Source organism: Salvia hispanica, chromosome 2 (assembly GCF_029641045.1).
Source record: "Salvia hispanica isolate PSC_SH4W2 chromosome 2, Shi_PSC_v1, whole genome shotgun sequence".
NCBI lineage: Eukaryota > Viridiplantae > Streptophyta > Magnoliopsida > Lamiales > Lamiaceae > Salvia > Salvia hispanica.
Window position 1 is genome coordinate 59856587 of NC_142693.1, and position 19270 is coordinate 59875856.

General features: G+C 35.6%; 3 protein-coding genes and 1 non-coding gene across 5 annotated transcripts; 1 reads left to right on the top strand and 3 right to left on the bottom strand.

Annotated features, from left to right (window-relative positions):
• Positions 1 to 1319: 1319 nt before the first annotated feature.
• Positions 1320 to 4020, bottom strand: LOC125200713 (uncharacterized). Of its 2 annotated transcripts, XM_089065928.1 has the most exons (3): positions 3813 to 4020; positions 2222 to 3722; positions 1320 to 1538 (listed from the first exon to the last, which is right to left on the bottom strand). In XM_089065928.1, the coding sequence occupies exon 2, from the start codon at positions 3537 to 3539 to the stop codon at positions 2241 to 2243; it is 1299 nt and encodes a 432-aa protein (XP_088922054.1). In that variant the 5' UTR covers positions 3540 to 3722; positions 3813 to 4020; the 3' UTR covers positions 1320 to 1538; positions 2222 to 2240. The 2 variants fall into 2 exon arrangements, with proteins under 2 accessions (XP_088922054.1, XP_088922053.1); XM_089065927.1 differs by having other exon boundaries at positions 2222 to 4020.
• A 1794-nt stretch (positions 4021 to 5814) lies between these two features.
• Positions 5815 to 7932, top strand: LOC125215140 (ecotropic viral integration site protein). The gene is made up of 3 exons (XM_048116476.2): positions 5815 to 5961; positions 7316 to 7423; positions 7527 to 7932. The coding sequence occupies exons 1-3, from the start codon at positions 5878 to 5880 to the stop codon at positions 7752 to 7754; spliced, it is 420 nt and encodes a 139-aa protein (XP_047972433.1). The 5' UTR covers positions 5815 to 5877; the 3' UTR covers positions 7755 to 7932.
• A 300-nt stretch (positions 7933 to 8232) lies between these two features.
• LOC125201648 (uncharacterized) lies at positions 8233 to 9424 on the bottom strand. Its single transcript, XM_048099848.2, has 2 exons — positions 9219 to 9424; positions 8233 to 8542 (listed from the first exon to the last, which is right to left on the bottom strand). The coding sequence occupies exons 1-2, from the start codon at positions 9353 to 9355 to the stop codon at positions 8311 to 8313; spliced, it is 369 nt and encodes a 122-aa protein (XP_047955805.1). The 5' UTR covers positions 9356 to 9424; the 3' UTR covers positions 8233 to 8310.
• Positions 9425 to 10156: 732 nt separating this feature from the next.
• TRNAV-CAC (transfer RNA valine (anticodon CAC)) lies at positions 10157 to 10230 on the bottom strand. The gene has a single exon. It is a non-coding gene; the product is annotated as a tRNA-Val (tRNA).
• Positions 10231 to 19270: the final 9040 nt, after the last annotated feature.

Here is a 19270-nt window from a genome sequence, read left to right on the forward strand (position 1 = left end):
ACTTCAACGAAATTAATTAAAACTTGACTTTTGAAATTGTGTACAGATGTGCCTTTACAGACTGTGGCATCCTTTTTTATTTAAGTACTTTTCTCAACAAATAATTCTATAGTAGAAGAAACACGTGTTACTTTTGATTCAAAAATCTTGACGTTGTACTTCATATATTAACTCTGAATCTTTATATTGGTCGTCTTCTAACCAATCACATAAGGAAAAGACTTTGAATGAGAAAAATATAATTAATCAAAGTAATCTATCGTTTCAAATATGAAACAGTCCTTAAATTTGATTATATTATTTCTAATCACATTCATCAGTTAAATTTAATAGGTTGAGAAAATACATTTCTGTAAGCTTTCATGTGACATGTGAAAAACTTATCGAGATGAGATATAATAAGGTGATACATTTTTCAACTTCAAATGTTGCATCTAGCTTTGAGCATCTTCTCACCTTGTACTTGAAAGACCAAAGCTAAATTTAAAGCATCGTTTTGTCTGGAGTTTGCGGATACACTGTTATATGGTGAGCTCGTTACATAAGGAGGTCGTTAATCGAATAATGACATCAACTTAGTAGTATTCAATATCATTTTAACATTTACATAATTTCTTAAAATGTATCTAATGTATTAATTATTTACACGCGAATGGTTTAACCAATTAGAATTTGTGACATACAAGTGAATCATCTATATACTTTAATTTTATTATTTCTTACTAGTAGGAGTACTATTTTATGTGATTACAAACGATACACGTGTTCCGATAAAAATGAAGTTGATGGTTTAAATTAGCATATATCATACTATGACAAAGAACTAGATAGTGTATATCTCTCGTTTGATTTGATCATTAGTAGTACTATTATTTTCATATTAACGTCGTTGTCTCTAGTGCCATATCTAGGAAGATAAATGAAGTCACTTATTATATGTCTACCTAACTATTTCAACTACGTAAATGGTGGACCCAACTTTTTTCATGGTCTTAATACGTAAATGAGCTGTTTGATGGACTTATATAGTTACATAGACATGTAGCCGTGTGATATTGTTGTATAGTTGGATAAGGACAATATCACGTAGGAATAATCTTGTACACGAGTCTTGGTCTCGGCCCGAGTACTATAATCTCAAGCAACCGAACACCCCCCAAAAGAATTTAACAAACCACAAGTCAGCCAAGTGAAGTCATTGCACAATGGTTAAGCAGTTAAAGCAGTTTTCAATCAGCCCTGGCTTAGCTGGTAAATTGCTAAGTTACAACCACTATACGAAAAATAAGAAAAAAAATTAATCAGGAAGAAGTAGGATATGGTCTAATACACTCCATTTGATTGCAATCAATGATTTGAAGAATTTTTCCCAGTTTCTTAACATGACCAACAATGGCCTCCATTACATTACAATTTACTACTCTATCGTCGTCCATGTCCGATATCAAATAAGGTGTTCCCAACTTCGACCTAGTAGAATTACCTGATATCCAGGATCCTTTAGAGTAGCGCCATTTCTCGAATCTCCCTTACCAACCCTGACATAGAGATGTTCAAGTAAACAAAATTAAGGGATATTACAATATAGCCGCTCAAAGTGTGCTTAAATTTCAAGTAGTCTTTCAAAAACTTTAAAAGGTCGGGAAAAGAATTCTGTAACCAGACACTTGAGTGCGGGTTTAAACAAGTACCGACTAACATGTTCTTGTGTAATCCTGCCAAACCTCAAAGGTGCATATATAACTCAAGCTATCAACTTCTGCTCATCAATCACTAAACTCATAATGGCCTTAAATTATCACACCAATCCACTAGGTGTCAAAGAGCACACATAAATCAACCAACATTTGGGTACTACTTATTTTCTATGGTTCAAATAATCTTCAAATAGGCCACCTATACTAAGCTATAATCAACCTAGGAGATACTAGTTCATAACATGCAGGCAAAAAATGCAGACACTGTGTATCGCCTTGTGAATTCTAAGGGACATAAGTAAACAGGACTAACGGACAGACATGTGTAGCAAGGCATTAGAATATATCCAAATTACGCTGGAAACTACATACAACAATGGAAAACAATTTACGTAAACACAAGCGTCCATGATTGGGGAATTTAAGATTGTGCTATGGCAAGGGAAAGAGACACATGGCAGTTTAAAAGACAGTAAATTACAGGAGTTAATTGGGTAATAAATCCTAAATAAGCAAGAATTTACCATGTTATTCCTGATGCAGCTAATTCAATCTTCTTCTTCTCAACTCACGGGGATCATGGCTATCTGAATCTAAAGTCCTCGACGTTAAGCTTCTCCTTCGGAAAGTGGATGACGAAGGAGCCGAAGGCAGACTCACATCACTAGAACCCATTGGCCTCGGAACATTGTGAGCAACAGAACTAGCAGCATCAGTTGATTGGGAAGAAGATGGAATGGGCAAGACAACACTGGTATTCACAGTTGAAACTAGAGGCTGATGATCAGGTTGTATGGTAGTCGATGGCCTAGTAAAAAGATTCCCAACATCAACCGACAAAGACCGTGCTTCGTTTCGCAATAGCCTGTTGTTAATAACTGCTTCCAGGTCTTCCACCAGTCTTTCTGCATTACTCAAAGCAGATGAGAGGGAAGAAAGAGAAGCAGCACTCTCGGATAATACTCTTGAAACCTGATGGATCCTCGAGCGATGGCCCCCTGCTGACTCAGCATTTTGTCCAGCCTGAGTATCCGAGTCAATATTGAGGATACCATGGCCAGCTTCTTGTTGTGTCTGATTGCCCACTGCACCAATACTAATCCTGATTCGCCTAAGTGCTTCCGCAACAGGAACATGGGACAGCCCTTGAGTCATTCGCTTTTGTCTGATGCTTTCAACTCTATGAGCCTTCGGCCTTGGAGGTATCTTCAAGCCCGATTCTGTCTCACACACACGCTCACTCTCCCCATTACCATAAATGGGAATCACAGTACCCTCTGAGACCTCCCCCTTACAAACCGGACACTCCTTAGAAGTAGAATCAACATCCGACACCTGATAAAAGCACGCCCAACAAAACAAGTGACCACAAGTAGTCAAGACAGGCTCCCTCGCAAACTCCAAGCATATATTACAATCGTAAAAGCTTCCACCCTCCTTATCCGCCTTCTTAACCTCAGACCCCATCTCCAACGCCTTCGCCACCAAATGCGAACTATCCCTTTTACAACCCTTCCCCCTCTCAGAACTACTCTTGAACGCACTCGTAGTCGTACTACTATTTTCATTAAGGCTCCCTCTCTGACCTGCATCTACCGTCCTCTCAATAGGAAAATAATTAAGCTCCATAGAATTCCTAGCCTGTCGCCAGCGCTGGCGCTGCCTTGTACGAGCAGTAACAACCTCCAGCTGCCGGATCCTCTCCTCTATCCTATCATGAGCAGTCCCTAATTCATTCAACATCGACCCATACCTCTCAACCCTATGCAGAGGTGGGTTTGAAGGCTCTTGGTTCAAATCAAGATCCGAAAAATCCACATCCATCAAATAATTCTCATCCATCACTACACACACATACACACACAAAACTACCAAATCTCAAATTCCTGAGAGACCACCTCAGTTCACCCACATATAACCCTAAAAAACAGAACTTGTAACAGAAATTGACCTTGAATGAGCAAAATTAGGGGTCTAGAAACCCGAAACCGGAAAAGAAAAGTAGAAAGGCGCTTAAACAAACATCTGGAGATGAAAATCAAACGATGAGACGAGTTAGATTCGTGGTGAAATGAATGAGCGCGTGCGGGGAAATTGAAACACTGGAGAGTGAACCTGCGCCGGGAGGAAGAATTTTTGGTGTGAGAAAGTGAATCTCCATGAGATTTTGGCGATTTGAAGGACGGAGCTCCTAATTCATCATCATGGGTTGTGCGTATCTAGGAGAGAAAGCGAGGAAGACAGGCTGGGTTGGGATAATTCTAGAGAGAGAGAGAAAGGGTAGCATTAGCATTAGCATATGCTACGATTCACACTTGGCGCACTTTCGGAATCTGTGCTCTCCTCTAATATGGAGTCAGAAGTCATTAGGCCCGTGTACGACGTCGTCCTGTCTTAACCTCAAAGATCAACCCTAAAATGCGATGTTTTTGTCCCAAAACATTTTTTGTGTTTTTCTTAGTAACCTCGCCATATTAATCTCTAATTTTGTAATAATATTGATGAAATTACAAAAACTAACAAAATTTCGAACATTATAATTTTAAAAACTTTTTACTCTGTTCCTCTGTAGTAGATGCATATTTTTAGCACGATATTTAAGAAAAATTATTTTCAATGAGTTAAGTAAATGGATAATAAAGTAGGAAAAGTAAAAGGTAGAAAGATGAATGAAGAATAAAGTAATAGAGAAGAAATGTTGTTGTTTTTTGGTAATAAAGGAAATGACTCAACTATCATGGACAACCTAAAAATGAATAAGACTCAGCCATAGATGGACGAAAGGGAGTACTTAATTAAATTGATTACATACTACAGTACTACTTATTACTCCAAAATAAAGTTTCTAGTTCGTTGAGTGTGCCAAATTTTCTTCAATGAGATCTTATCTGAGTTGATTGTTAACTCATTCTTAGCGGGTAGAAATGTGTCGCTTTGTGATGAATTTTGGGGGCGAGTGTTGAGATAGAGGTGGTTTCATTGTCTGCCGAATTTAGTTGTGTTCCATTCATAATTGATGATCATTTTATGTATGATAATGCATGGATACATGACGTCAAATATATGTCAAATATGCATGATCGATAATGCATTCACAACAAACATTCCATAGTCACCCAATGTACCAAAAACACATTTAACGTCGTTTTGTGTTCCTTCCTGCAGTTGAGCTAGCAATACTTTGTTCGGGCAACTTGACACACAAATTAGTTTCATTAACACCGACCACTTGACATAAATGACATTAACCAGATAGTAGCTTATACATACTACTCGCCAGTTGGCTGTGAAGTCGGTCATCATTGCCCTACTAGTGCATACCTCGCTGAAGATAAATGAATGGTTAATGTCTAAATGATCTTGAGGTCATTGTTGAACCTATCAGATCCAAAATCGTTAATCAACAATTGTTTTATACATGGATGAGACAATTATTTGACTTAATCACACCAAAGAGCATTAGTTATTTTAATGAAATGATAACATTTTGAGCCTCACTTAAAAATATCATATTATACACATACAATACAATTATAAAAATAAAATGTTATAATTTAATATTTTATCTTCAAATTCTATATGCGATTTAACCAACTTTTACAATCAAATGATTATTACACTTTTAAATAAAGGTAAATGCTTGATTTTTTTTCTCACACCATAGTTATTTCTTCAAATCTGGATTTATCAATTGCGATAATTAACATCCAAATTGTCAATAATTGTGCAAATCTAGCTCTAGTTAATTTTTCGAATACTAGAAATCCGAGAAATTTGATGCGAGTAAAAGTTGCACATATATTCGTGATCAACCTTCAAGCAATGAAAATCTTGTTAGAAAATAATTTGTACCTAAATTGGTCATAGTTGAAAGCTAAGGGTATATTTGAAAAAAATATACTTCCACATGTTCCCATTAATTGCCACGTGTATATATTTTTAAAAATTATTTGACTTTATAAAAGAAATTTGTGAATGTTGAATAATTTGACTATTTAATAGCCTGTAAATAAAGTTAATAAGATCAAATTTTAAAATATAAGTTAAAATATTTATAAAAAAATATGTTGATAAATCTGACATTAAATCGCATTACGCAAGATCGCGCTTAGCCCAATCTTCAGCGATAACTATAAAATGGAGTTCGCGTTTATGCACAAACAGAAATCAGGAGAAAAAAATGGCGGACGAAGGAAAAGTGCCAACGTCGCCGGCGGCTGCAGATGCGCATCTTTTTGGCCTACTCTCTAATCTCCTTCAACAGGTGCACTAACAATGTCATTTTACACCGCTGTTCGATTTTCTGCATATGCGATCTAATTCCATATATTGATTGATACTCCGTTTTAAACTATTTTAGATTTGATAATCCGATATTTGATGTGTGGATCTGTTTCAATCGGATTGAATTGTGGACTATTTTGCCTGACGAGAAAAAATATTACTGTACTATGTAGTTGTTACTGGGATTGTTGTTGTATGGAATTTGGGGTATTTCGGAATGAGCTATGCTCGTTTAATTGCTGAATTCGTGGTATGATTTTGTTTGTTTCCTAGCGCATCTTCTTCGTCTGCAATTATCATGTGCTGTGGTTCATTGAGGCGCAGGTTTTCCCTATTCTTGTTAAATTTGGAACTTTTATCTCAATTGTGAATGAGTGATTCTGATTTTTTGGTAAATCAATGAAATGAAAAGAAAAAGTATGTCCGTTATCTTCTCTATGCTTCTCACCGATTGCCTTTTTAGTGATGTTTGAGTGAATTTTTGCTTAGCTACTTCTTCTAGTGCTAAGAAATGGCAAGGCAACTAAAACAGAACAGCAGAGAGCATCCAATCATTTGATACATGTATGCTGGTGTTTCCTCTGTGTGATAAGCTAGATATATAAAGTAAAGGATTGTGTTTTGACGAATAGGATGGTCAGACAAGTCCTAAACTAATCAATCCATCAAACTAAATGGTAGATTACCTTGGATTATTTTCATCTATCCATCATATCACTCAAAGTAAACACATAATAATTCAAAGAACTGCACTTTCCTTGTATCCGAGCATGCAGTCTCAGTTGAAAAAAACAAATTGGAGAAGTCAAGTTGAATCATCGTTAGCACTGCATAACATAAGCATGTGGCAATAAATTTACTAAGTGCAAGAATGTTGCTTTTTAGCTGGATGGCAGTGAATAACTTGCCACCATTTTTTGTAGAGAATTATAATTCCAGAAGTTGAGTAGCGGAAGTATGGAACAGTTCTATTGGTACATGATCTAAAGCATTTGAAAATTTTCAATGTCATTAGATAACTTGCAAGCAACAGTCTTCTTCGTGTCAACGTACTTCATATAATATCATCCAACTGTTACTTCATATAATATCATCCAACTGTTATTGTTAAAGTATGGCTTGAATTATTGACTTGTGAACAACTTTTTGTAAAATATGCACATAATAGCATCACATATGGTATTATTCTTTTAAATATGAAGAGAAAGTATGCAATCACAAACATTCCTGTTCGCAACTCTTTTCCACTTATGGCTGTCAAGTATCTTCTTTACAAATTCAAGGCACTCCCTTTGCAATCTACTTATTTCATCTACTTACAAACAATTCTGCAGGTGGAATCACTGACCAATCAAGAAGAAGTGGAGTTGCGGGCTAAGATTGAAGCTCTTGGACTTGAGGTCCGAAAACTTCCTTCAGAATCAGCTCAACATCTTAATGAGGTAGATGGACTTCAGATGATATTATCTCATTTTCATGTTATGATCTCTCAATATATCTCTGTGGTATTCACTCAATTAAAGAATAGCTTTTTTCTCCAATTAGGTTGAGATAGCAAAAGAGTTGGACAAATTATCCGCAAAGCTTGATCATGTTGATGAGTTGATATCTTCAACAATGGCTGAAGACCCGCAGGTCCGTGCTCTCTTAAGCACTACAGCTGATGTCTGGATGCCGGTTATCACCGCAACCTCTGATGAAAGACGTACTTTTACATCCATGGCTGGAGAAGATGGTGTCGGAGGAAAAGATCAAAACTCTGAGAAACTGTAGCTTCTGAATATACCATATGAATTCTTTATTAAATGAGAACAAGATTGAGATAAACCTTATATATCCATTTAACTCAGGCCTAGAAGTGTAAGGAGTTGAATATGTGAGTGTGATGTGTTACTGGAGATGTGAGTTCAAATTATTGAAGATGTATAATAAGAAGCCCCATTTATTCTCACTGCGTTTGATAAGTTCCATGTTGCCATTTCAAGCTTCCACATCAGCTCCAACTTTACCAGAATTACTTGTCTTAGGAAAAATTTTAAAAATCAAACCATCGTAGATTGCTAAAGTAATTGGATAAACAGACCCAAAGTTCATGATTTTAGATCTGCAATTTATTCCAAAAAATGTTATACTGCAAAGTTTAAAGGTCATATGTGAATTACGGATTGAGTTACGTATCCGACAATCTACACGAGAGATTAACTTGTAATATGACATGATCAACTAGTGCAAAAGCCAAAGTCAGCACAGGTGCAAGTAACGCATTAGTATACTGTCAATATTGCCTCATGTTTATGCAACGGAGAATCAAACAATGTTAAACTCAGTCTCATTTCAACTGTGGAGGATGTAAAACAAAGCCAATAATCCACATTACAACGGATCCTATTATCCAAGAGATGAACAAGAAGACTAGGAGACCAGCTAAAATCGTCAGGAATGGAGGACTCGAAGCACCATCACTCGATTTAGTGTCATCTGCTTTTTTCTCAGGGTTCGTATTTGATGCAGATACTCGACCCCGCCTCTTCTTTTCTTGCAGATAGAGTTCCTTACTGAATCTGAAAGGGTTAGACATAACAAACTTGACTTGAACATCAAGAATCACCAAGAGTTTACTCCAAAAAACAAGGCCAAGTTGATCAAATTTGGGAAATTTAGGGAGTGTACTTCAACATATTCGACGTTTATCTATTAGACTGTTTGTTACACAACTTATATATCCAAATAACAGTGATCAGGCATCCAGAAAGATATCAGATATCTAAATGGTTTCCCAAATTTATTCAAAACCAATATCATGATAATTTTTCAAAACAAAATGCTGCTCTAAGAAAAAGGAAAGACAAATTTACATCTCAGTCAAGGCCTAGCTAGGACTATAGGATAGAGCTAAGCAGGGGGATACTGTATATTCTATACTAGTGATTCAGTGTATCCTTCCTCTAGCATTTTTCCAGATTTACAACTACCTTACATAAAATAAAACTAACACAAATCAAAGATTAAATCGTCACTATCTGAATCGCAACCGCAAAAACCTTCAATCAGAAACTAGAAGCAATACCTACAAATATTCTCAGCTCAATGAGTCGCGAAACCAAATATCCAATCTAAACCGGAAAAATCGCTACATTACATATTTTTTTAACAAGCTCAGATAACAGAAAACTGAGAATGCGCCGATATAGAGAAAATCGATGATGAATTGGAGCTTGAAAATGAGAGAACATGTACCTTACATTGAGATTGGCGTTCAAATTAAGGCCGGCAGGAACAACACGGTTAAGGAAAGGGGAACAAATTGCGAGTGAGGGACGGCGGAGAATTCCAATTGAGTATGACGGCGGCGCAAAAGTATAGAGAGAAGCCATGATTTAGCTGTTTGAAATGTGAGCTAAAGTGGCTGAGCATAAACAAAAGGGAAAAGGAAATATAGAAAATGGAAATGAAAAAGATGATAAATATGTGGCCTTTTATATGCCAACTTGGCTTTGATGGGTCAGAATCTATTTCTTTCCTCCAATAAATAATCTCATTAGTAACAAATTTAATGAGAGTAAGAATCAATAACCAGATTATGCCTTTACCATGCCTATAAAACTCCTACAAAATCTAAATATATGGAGTAATAATCTTCAAAAGAAGCCTACAAGCATTATACAAAACTTCAAATATGAAAAATAGGATTAAGACAATGTACACACTAATGAAAATAATCTCAAGAGATAATGAAGATTTTTTTAGCTTAGTAAAATATATGCAGTTATGCACTTTTTCTTTATATTCGTTCTTTAGAATATTATAACCTTCATGTACTGGTTCAATTGTCGTGTCTATTCTTTTATTGATATCATTAAGTGTATGGCAAAAGAATTAGCAACAGTCCACTACCCATAAAATGTGTAGAAATCCACCATTAAACATGATTTAACAAATAGTCAATAGAGCTTGAGATTTATTTGCCTTTTATTCTTCAAGAGAGGATAGTCAGCCTATCTTATCTTTTTATACTAACTTATAAGTTTAATTCTTCTAACTAATCTTTTTAGCTTTGTAATTTTAAGTTGTATGAATTGGTCACAACACAACCAACAAATATGTGGTCCATTAGCAGAAAAAAATTAGAAAATTAGATGTGATATGAATTTTTTTAAATATAATAAAAAATAACATGTCTGAGCCCGGGTTCGATCCGGGGACCTCTAGTGTGTGAGACTAGCGTGATAACCGACTACACCACCCAGACCTCGTTGCTTCGTATATCTCTCACCAATCAATTTAAATCATGAATAGCTACCTATACGTTGTTGGTAATTGGTAGCTTGATTTTTTATTAGGCAATGTAATCAGATAGTACAATTAATCGATGGTTTTTCTGATTTAAAGTTTTATTAGGCACGTGTCTTTTTCTCTATTGAATAGTATGGATACGTGACAAATTTTTTTAGGGAAATTCATATGGGAATATGGGATTATATAGTATAACAAAAATAACCATGTACTCCGTATAATGATTTTCTAGTGAGATCGATGTTCCTTTTGGTCACCAGATTTTAGGAAGCACTGTTCCAAACTTTATACTCTTGATTCTTATTTCTGATTGTGACAACAAATACTATTCATTAAAATTTAAATTGTTTATATTGTCTCATATTTTTCCCTTTCAATTGGGGTTTACTATATCTATTACACCACTTTATTATTCTATTAGATTGAATTTATACAGTTAGATTTGTTTAATTTGATTTAAAATTTTGACGACTTGATAGGCTAGCAATGAAGAAGAGAATGGTTGGTTGATGCAGTTACTCAGGAGATTAGAGAGAGTGCTGATAATAAAGATTGTGGTAATGTGGTCAAATTTTGATTGAGAAAGATAAAAAAGAGAAATAAAAAAGACTAATAAAATAAAGACGATAGGATGATGAGCAGTTTCTAATGGACTTGATGATTCCTGATTATATTGAGAAGCAAACAGAGCTCATCATCTACGCGGTATCCCCGTCCCTCAACGGAATCCCCTATCTGCAATTCGCTTGCTCGCACGAGCTTCCCCCATTCATGTTTCAAAACTAGGGCACCGGAACCAGCCCACCTCTTTAAGTGCAATATGTATTCAACTCCATGATTAATACCTGCAGTCATCGTCACCACCCTCAGAAAATCTCTTCTTCCAATCGATTCCACTCTTCCTCTCTCTTCCTCCGTCAAAGAAGCCATCAGATTATTCCCGTGTCCGCTGATGAGCAACCGGTTGTGATTCCTCTCAACATCCGATGAAGTAAGCTTCTTTTCAAACATGAAAATTGGAATTGGAGCTGGAGCTGGAGCTTCTTGTTCTTGTTCTTCTTCTTGTTCTACTTCCTCCTCCTCTTGTTGTTGTTCTTGTTCTTCCACCTCCTCGTCCTCTTGGTTAGGGTTTTGCATAGTAGGCTGATCTTCTTGTGTAGAAGAAGATAGGGACAAGACAAGAGATAAGCCATCCTCTTGATTAGGGTTTTGTATAGCAGGTTGATCTTCTTGTGTAGATGATGAAGCTGTGGAAAAGCCAATAGATAACTCAAGAGAAAAGTCATCCTCTTGATTAGGGTTTTGCATAGCATGTTCATTTTCTTGTGTAGATGAAGCAGTGGGAAAGCCAAGAGATAATTCAAGAGATAATCCATCCTTTTGATTAGGGTTTTGCATAGTTGGTGGTTGATCTTCTTGTGTAGATGAAGCAGTGGGCAAGCCAAGAGATAAGCCATCCTCTTGATCATTAGGAGGATTGTTTTCAATTTTGGCAAATGACTCAACAGATAATTCAACAAGATAATAGGCATCCTTTTCACTAGGGCTTGTTGTTGTTGTCAACTTCCTCTTTTTTCGTGAACTCTCGCCCATATCGACATGGCCAAGAGATAAGCCATTGAGTTGATTAGGGCTTGTTGTCGCTGCTAACTTTATCTTCCTTGAAGTTGAAGACTCGTCCATCATCGAACCCATATCGCCATCATGAGTAGGAGAGCAGGAGAGATTACCATCAGATTCAGCACGAACATATTTTCCAAACAACATCATTGCTCTCAATATATTATCGAACCCGTAGGAATTAATATATTATGATGAATGATTTGTGATGGTGAAAGGTATTTGCAGATTGAGATTCATTGGATATATATAGAGGAGATTGCGTTTCAATTTCAATTCCATTTCCTATTCGTTGTGGGATTATTAACTAACAACATTCCCAATCCCTTTCATTGTAGGATAATATTAACAAGATGAACTAAAATTCCAATCTTCGTCTTTTCTTTTTATTTTAATTTGCTTTACGAAAATAACGACATCTTCAATTCATATGATAAATTTAACAAATTGCAGAGACTAATTTGTTTTCTACCCCTATATATTTAACGAAATATTCTTTTCATATTCTCAGTTCCATTCGCTTTAGGAAAATAACGGCATCTTTATATAAAAGTAAAAATCCGATAATGAATTAGTTGCTTTCCAGCCCAATTTAAAAATATATTATATTTGTATATTGTTTCATTCTCCTGGTAACATATATATTTATTATTGCAAAACTTTTTTGTAATAAGCTATTGGAAATTTTCTTCAAATTATTTATGTCATTCATACATGCAAAAAGATATGGTTCATATATACAACTGTTAGATGGTTTTCAAAATACAAGAAATATTACTTCATTCATTCAATATTTTGAGTCATTTTTCTATTTTAGAAAGTTCCTAAATAATTGAGTTATTTTTATTTTTGGCAAAAAGTAACACGTACTTTATTTTTTTCATCTCTTTTACTTTATTCACTATCTACTTAACGCATTATTTTTAATCCGTATAAAAAAGAAGCGTTTCTATTAACAAGTAACGAAGGGAGTATTTAATAAACAAATTATGCACGTTGAAATTTATTTTAGAGAATTGAATTTGAAGAAGAGGGTATTCGAAGAAAATATAATGGACAGAGTAAAAATAATTAAAGTAGAGGTCATGGATTGATAAATCCAACTAAAGCTTATTTCGTTTTTTTATTATCTTATCGATTCGATCCACATGATAATATCATATCACCATATCATCGAGATATGCAAAAAAGAATCTTTCACGAAGGGAGTATTTAATAAACAAATTATGCACGTTGAAATTTATTTTAGAGAATTGAATTTGAAGAAGAGGGTATATTCGAAGAAAATATAATGGACAGAGTAAAAATAATTAAAGTAGAGGTCATGGATTGATAAATCCAACTAAAGCTTATTTCGTTTTTTTATTATCTTATCGATTCGATCCACATGATAATATCATATCACCATATCATCGAGATATGCAAAAAGAATCTTTCCTCAAATTTGCCATAATATATACTCTCAAATTACACTCTTTTAACTCAATGAAAATTGACCATGTTTATATAATTGTACGTTTTGTAAGAGCATTTTTACTCATTTGTACTAAACTCAAATCTATTTTAATATAAATGATTTTCTTTTTAATTAATTGCACTGAACTTAAATTTATTTTAGTATAAGTGATTTTCTCCAACCATTCACTAATAAAATTTGGAAAAGTGTTTAGGTTTGTTTTAGTGTGAACTCTCTTCTAATTATTTATTTTTTCTCCATTTTAATAACTTATTATAATTTTTCTAAAATACGTAAAAAAAATAAGAAATGTGTAAAATACGATGGGAGGGAGGGACAACATTTGATATAGAACATTTGATATCATACCACAAGTAAGAGAAAAGGGAAACTCACATCACATGATGATTACATTTAAGGGAAAGCCACATCACATAATTATTACATCAAACCATATCGAACTAAATTGAGAATTAAAGAAAAAGAGACAATGTTAAAACTCTTAATTCTTGTCGACCATGTTAAAACTCTTCATTCTTGTTCTACATGGACTTGGTAATGATCCTCACCTATATAAGTATGGTTAACCCTCCCTCTTATAAGGTCTTTTAAGGGGTGAGTGACCATATCCAATATGGAAGTCCGATATGCCATTCCGGCCTACACGTGAGGAGAGTGTTAAAACTCTTAATTCTTGCCCACCTTTTTTCTCTTGCCTACCCACGTGATGGAAGTCCGATGTGTCATTCCGGCCCATACGTAAGGGGAGTGTTAAAACTCTTAATTATTGTCCCACGTCGACTTGGTGATGATCCTAGCTCATCTATATAAGTATGGATAACCCTCCCCCTTATAAGGGGTGAGTCACCCATTTCTAATAGACCATTTTTTCTGGAAGCCCATCCGTGCACCACATCTCCTTTCTGCACCACATCTGCTTTCTTCTTTCTTGAGTTGATTTGATAGAGCCATCAATCCCCATTCCATAACGAGATTTAGGTAATCACCATGCTTTCTTAACCCCAGTGTATTTTTAGACCCATTCTGATTGCTCTTCTTAACCCCAGTGTATTTGTAGCCCCATTCTGATCGGTCGCGACAACCTTCCATATACTGTTTACAACTTTCTCTTTTTTCCGGTAGTTAAAGCATTGATCAATTTTTCGGAGTCAGACTTCGCGGTGACAGACTGACATTAGGATTGACATCACGAGCTCTGAGCTCTTTGGTAAGCATTATACCATAATCATTGTAACATCCCGGATTTTCGAACCCTAATTTTAGAGCCCTAAAATTTTATTGATGACGTGGGAGACGAGAATTAATTGAGGAATGAATTTATTGCATGAGTTTCTTTGACCGAGTCGAGTCTAGGGTTTGCGTTGGAAGTTTGAAAAGTCAAACTTGTTGATTATATGATGTGGCATGTGATTAATTAATTTATGAGGTGGATTGTTTGTTTAAGGGTGAGTGAGATTATTAGGATACTTTCCATAACCATTTTATTTTTGAGATTTTCGAACCCCTTGACTTTTGGAGAAGGAATTCTATTTTTCCGGATTTAATTTAATTCTTGGGATATTTATCCAAATTAAATCCAAAACCCAAAAATTCTCTATTTTCTTGATAAGGAAAAAAATCGAACCCTATTGGCTCTAGGTGATTTTCGAAAATCACCTCTATTTGGGAAAGAAGAATTATTTTATTTTTAATTGATCCCTTATTTGATTTCCTTCCATACCTAGAATTTAAATATTCTACAAAATCTTTCCATACCTCAAGAGATCTTGCCATATCTTATTTTAGTTAATATTCAAAATCCATTCCTTATGAAGAACCCCTTCTACACGCCTATTTTCCTATTTATTGGGAGGATTCTTATTTTTATTTTGCTCCGTGATATTTTATTCTACTCCGGAAAATATACCAAACGAAATCTTGGCTAAATAAGAGCCATAATTTTCGAAATCTCCATGCCTTGAAACCCTAGTTCTTTTTTTTATTTCTTCTTCCCTACTCCACAATATTTATTTAATTGTGTAGAATCAAATCTTCTCAAATATTCTACTTATTTACCTAGAGATTTTATTTAACTCTATAAATAAGAGAAACCCCTAAACCCTAGCCATCAAATTTTCGCCCCCCACCCAAAGTACACGTCTCCCTCTCTTCTCTCACTCTCTCAATTTTTCTTCTTCTACTCTCCAATATTTCGTCATCTTTTGGAGAAGAATTGAAGTTTAATCCAAGAATCTTGAAGAACCAAGGCTAATACTTTGATTTCTACCGTTCGTTTTCTCAAAAAGGTATTCTCATATTAATCTTCTTCTTCTAACCGATTAATAGGTGCTCTTGAACCCTCATGCATATGGAACGAGTGAAAGGGGGGAAATAAATTGATGATTTGGATGTATGTGTGTGTGTGTGTGAAATCGTGTGTGTGTGTGTGTTCGTGTGCGTCGTGTGTGTGCGTGTGTGCGTCGCATGTGTGTGTTTGTGTGTGTGTGTTGGCAAAACACTCATGTGCGATATATGTTGATGTTAGATCTAGAGTTAAGATGCGAATGAGATTTATACGACGAACATGATTTTGATTGGTGATATTAAGATAAGTCGATGGGAAAAGGGAAAGCGTTGAGACATGCATGTTTTAGGAGTTGATTTTGAAACTGATTTGCAATATGTGCCTATGTGATTAAAAGGTGAAACCTCGGTTGCGAAGCAGGATAACAAAGGGAAAGAACATATTTGAAATCTAAGCAATCGAGGTGGACTTTATTCTTAAACTCTTTTATGTGCAAATTTATGAATATGGAGAGATAAAGGTGGTTTAACTGTTATGCCATGCCTATGTCTGTTTTGGTTGTGATATTGTGCGCCTGATGCCCAGTTTGAGAGTTCGCTCCATTGGGCTATAGGGCTATGGATATGTTTAAACGAATTCGGGTCTGAGTAGGGCCGCAAACCTTACCAGGTTGTGTACACGGTGGGATCGGGAGCCGTCCTTGCTAGTCGGCCGGTCTCGTGGGCGAAAAGTGTGTCCACACTTTCGTCGCACCATGGAAAAGTTGTGATTGTGGAATTTGATGAGAAAAGTGGGGAGTTGTTTGACTGGCCAGTCTATGGAAATGTTTTTGTGATACTCGTTGATATTTATTTTGATAATTGTAAAACCTCGAGTTCACTATGGTAAGGGTGACATAACTTATAAAATGTTTTGGCAACGAGTTCACTGAGTATTTCAAAATACTCAGCCCTGCATGTGTTTTCCTTATGTGCAGGTTGAACGACGACGAGCGGTGGCAGGTGTTGAGCATATTAATCAATTAAGATGGATGTTTTGAACTTCGAGTGTAGTTGTGTCTTCATACATAGCTGCACTTTCTCTTGGTCGTTTCCGCTGAATTTTTGAAACACTTTAGTATTATCTGGATATTTTGCACTTATTCCTTTCAGTTTAGAAGCTTTAGACTTCTTGTGGTTCTCTTGGAAATTATGTCAAACTCTTGAGATATTTGATCATAGTTTATGGTACCTTTTTTTTACTTATTAAAGCTTCTAGGTTAAACCGTTGACTTATTGCTTTGATAGTTCCTTTAAATACTTTGGTCAAATCTCTTTAAATGAAACCCTAGCCTATGTTTATTTCTTTTAAGTCCGTTTTGGTAGCAGTTGCCGTATTTATTATACCCTAGGGAGGCGGGCTGTTACAATCATGATCAGCGGGCTGAATTGGAGCATCTTGTTGAAGGTATTGACTGTTGGAATATAAGATACTATATGTTGAAGGAGTGTTTAGTTTGGAAAAAATATTTGAGAAGATATTAAATGGAATATATGAGAAATTAGTATATTCTAGAGAATTCTAATCAAATATCTAGATATGTTCTCATGCTTAATTCCAGATAATTCTACATAACATGCAGATATTTCCGTTATAAAATTAAGTATATTTATTAATATTCCAACATTGACTGGGTTGAGAAGAAGACTCAAAGTATCTTAATCATTAGAGAGAGAAAAAGGGGGTGCAAAATAAGGACGGTAGGATTACCTGAAGTATGATCTTGAACTTGAAAAGAAGTTTTTCTTGCATCTTCTTCACTTTTTGTTCCCAGCAGCCCTTTTTCTCCATCATCATCGAAAAGGGGGAACAAGATTGGGTTTCCACCATCTTGTTCTTGATTAGACATGCCCAACCGTCCCTTTTATCCTTCATCATCATCATCATCATCATCAAATAAAGCAAGTAAACTAGGATTACCATAAGCATATCTTTAACTTGAAGAGAAGCCTTTGGGTTTCCAACATCTTCTTCACTTTTTGTTCCCAACAACCCATTTTCTCCCCTATAATCGAAAAGAGGAAGCAAGATTTGGTTTCCACCATCTTCTTATTGATTAAACATGCCCAACTGCCCCTTTCTCCATCATCAAAAGTAAATGAACTAGGGTTTTCATCTTCACAACATCTGATAGTTAAATAGGTGATCAAAATAGGCAAATAGGTGATGCAAGATGGGTTTCTAGCATTTGCTTCTTCATTAGATGTGCCCAACAACCCCTTACCTCCATCATCATCATACTTAAATAGGCAAATCAACTTTGGATTTCTGGGATTACCACCGTGTCTTCTTGATGATTTGAGCCACTTGCTATATCTGTTGCATCCTTTTTCTGGTATCGACGAATAAACAAGTGGTGATGATCTCCAATATACCTCCACCTCCATAACAGATGCAACTTGCCTCTCAACAAAGATTTAAGGAACAATTCATCTCATTTGCAAGCTCAACTCGTCAAGATCAACACCACAAATGCACACAAAACAAAGATAACTCCAATCGATCAATTATAGAAGATAAACCAGCAATTAAACTAGAACAAATTGATGAACAATGGAACAGTCACTAAGAATAAGAACAATAATAAATAGCTACAATAAATGCTACGGATCTCAGATCCTAGCCCAAGTGCTCAGGCGCGCGCGCACACACACACACACAATTTTCATGAATGAGGTCGTGTTGTTCCATTCTCTCCTTTATATCCAGCTCACAAGCCCCTCTCTCTCCTCTTTCTCTCTCTTGGTTGTTAAATAAGATGATCCAGTTGTCCTCATTTATCAGCTGACGTGGCACTTAATAGGAAAAGAGGAAAAGCATGAATAAAGTAGGGTAGAAAGTAACTCAAAATATAGAAGTTTTATTGATTGATCTTGACGATTCACATTTATTGATGAGGAAGACAAAATACTATCACATTTTATTACTAATCAATGGAAACATCTAGAATGTAATTCAATACAAACAAACATCTAACAGACTATATACGTGGAGCAACATTGTGGCTAGCGTGTGGAGTAATGTGGTGGCCACACTCCTTCTTATCCATTCCCTTGGTTTCCTGCAGCAGAACATCTTTCCAGCTAGGAGTAGTGTGAAGATAGAACCCTGTTCTATCGAATTAGAGCACGAACATTTGAAGTGAGAAGAAAAACGAGATAAATCGTAGTTGAAGTGCTAGGGGGCGATTTCCGCTAGGAACCAAGAATGAGAATAATTTGTTTATTATTTCTCAGTGATTCAAAATACTATATGCTATTATCTATAGAATTCAATGACTAATAGTATCTTGCAATTAAAGCAAGATAATTAAATAAAAAGATAACAAAAGATATGGAAAGGAATCACGAGAAGATATGCAAATCATAACTAATTGGAGATGTAGTCTTTGTATCTTGCGAGCTTCAATCCCGTGCGTCTCTCGTTCCATGGACTAGTCTGGGTTGCATTGTGTGGAAGTTGAGTCCCTATCAACACCCCCATCCAAAGGTGGATGGGAAGATGAGCTGGACGACCAATAAATATGCCATTGGACATATATATGCTAAATCTTTATAGGAGGCGAAGCGAAGGCCC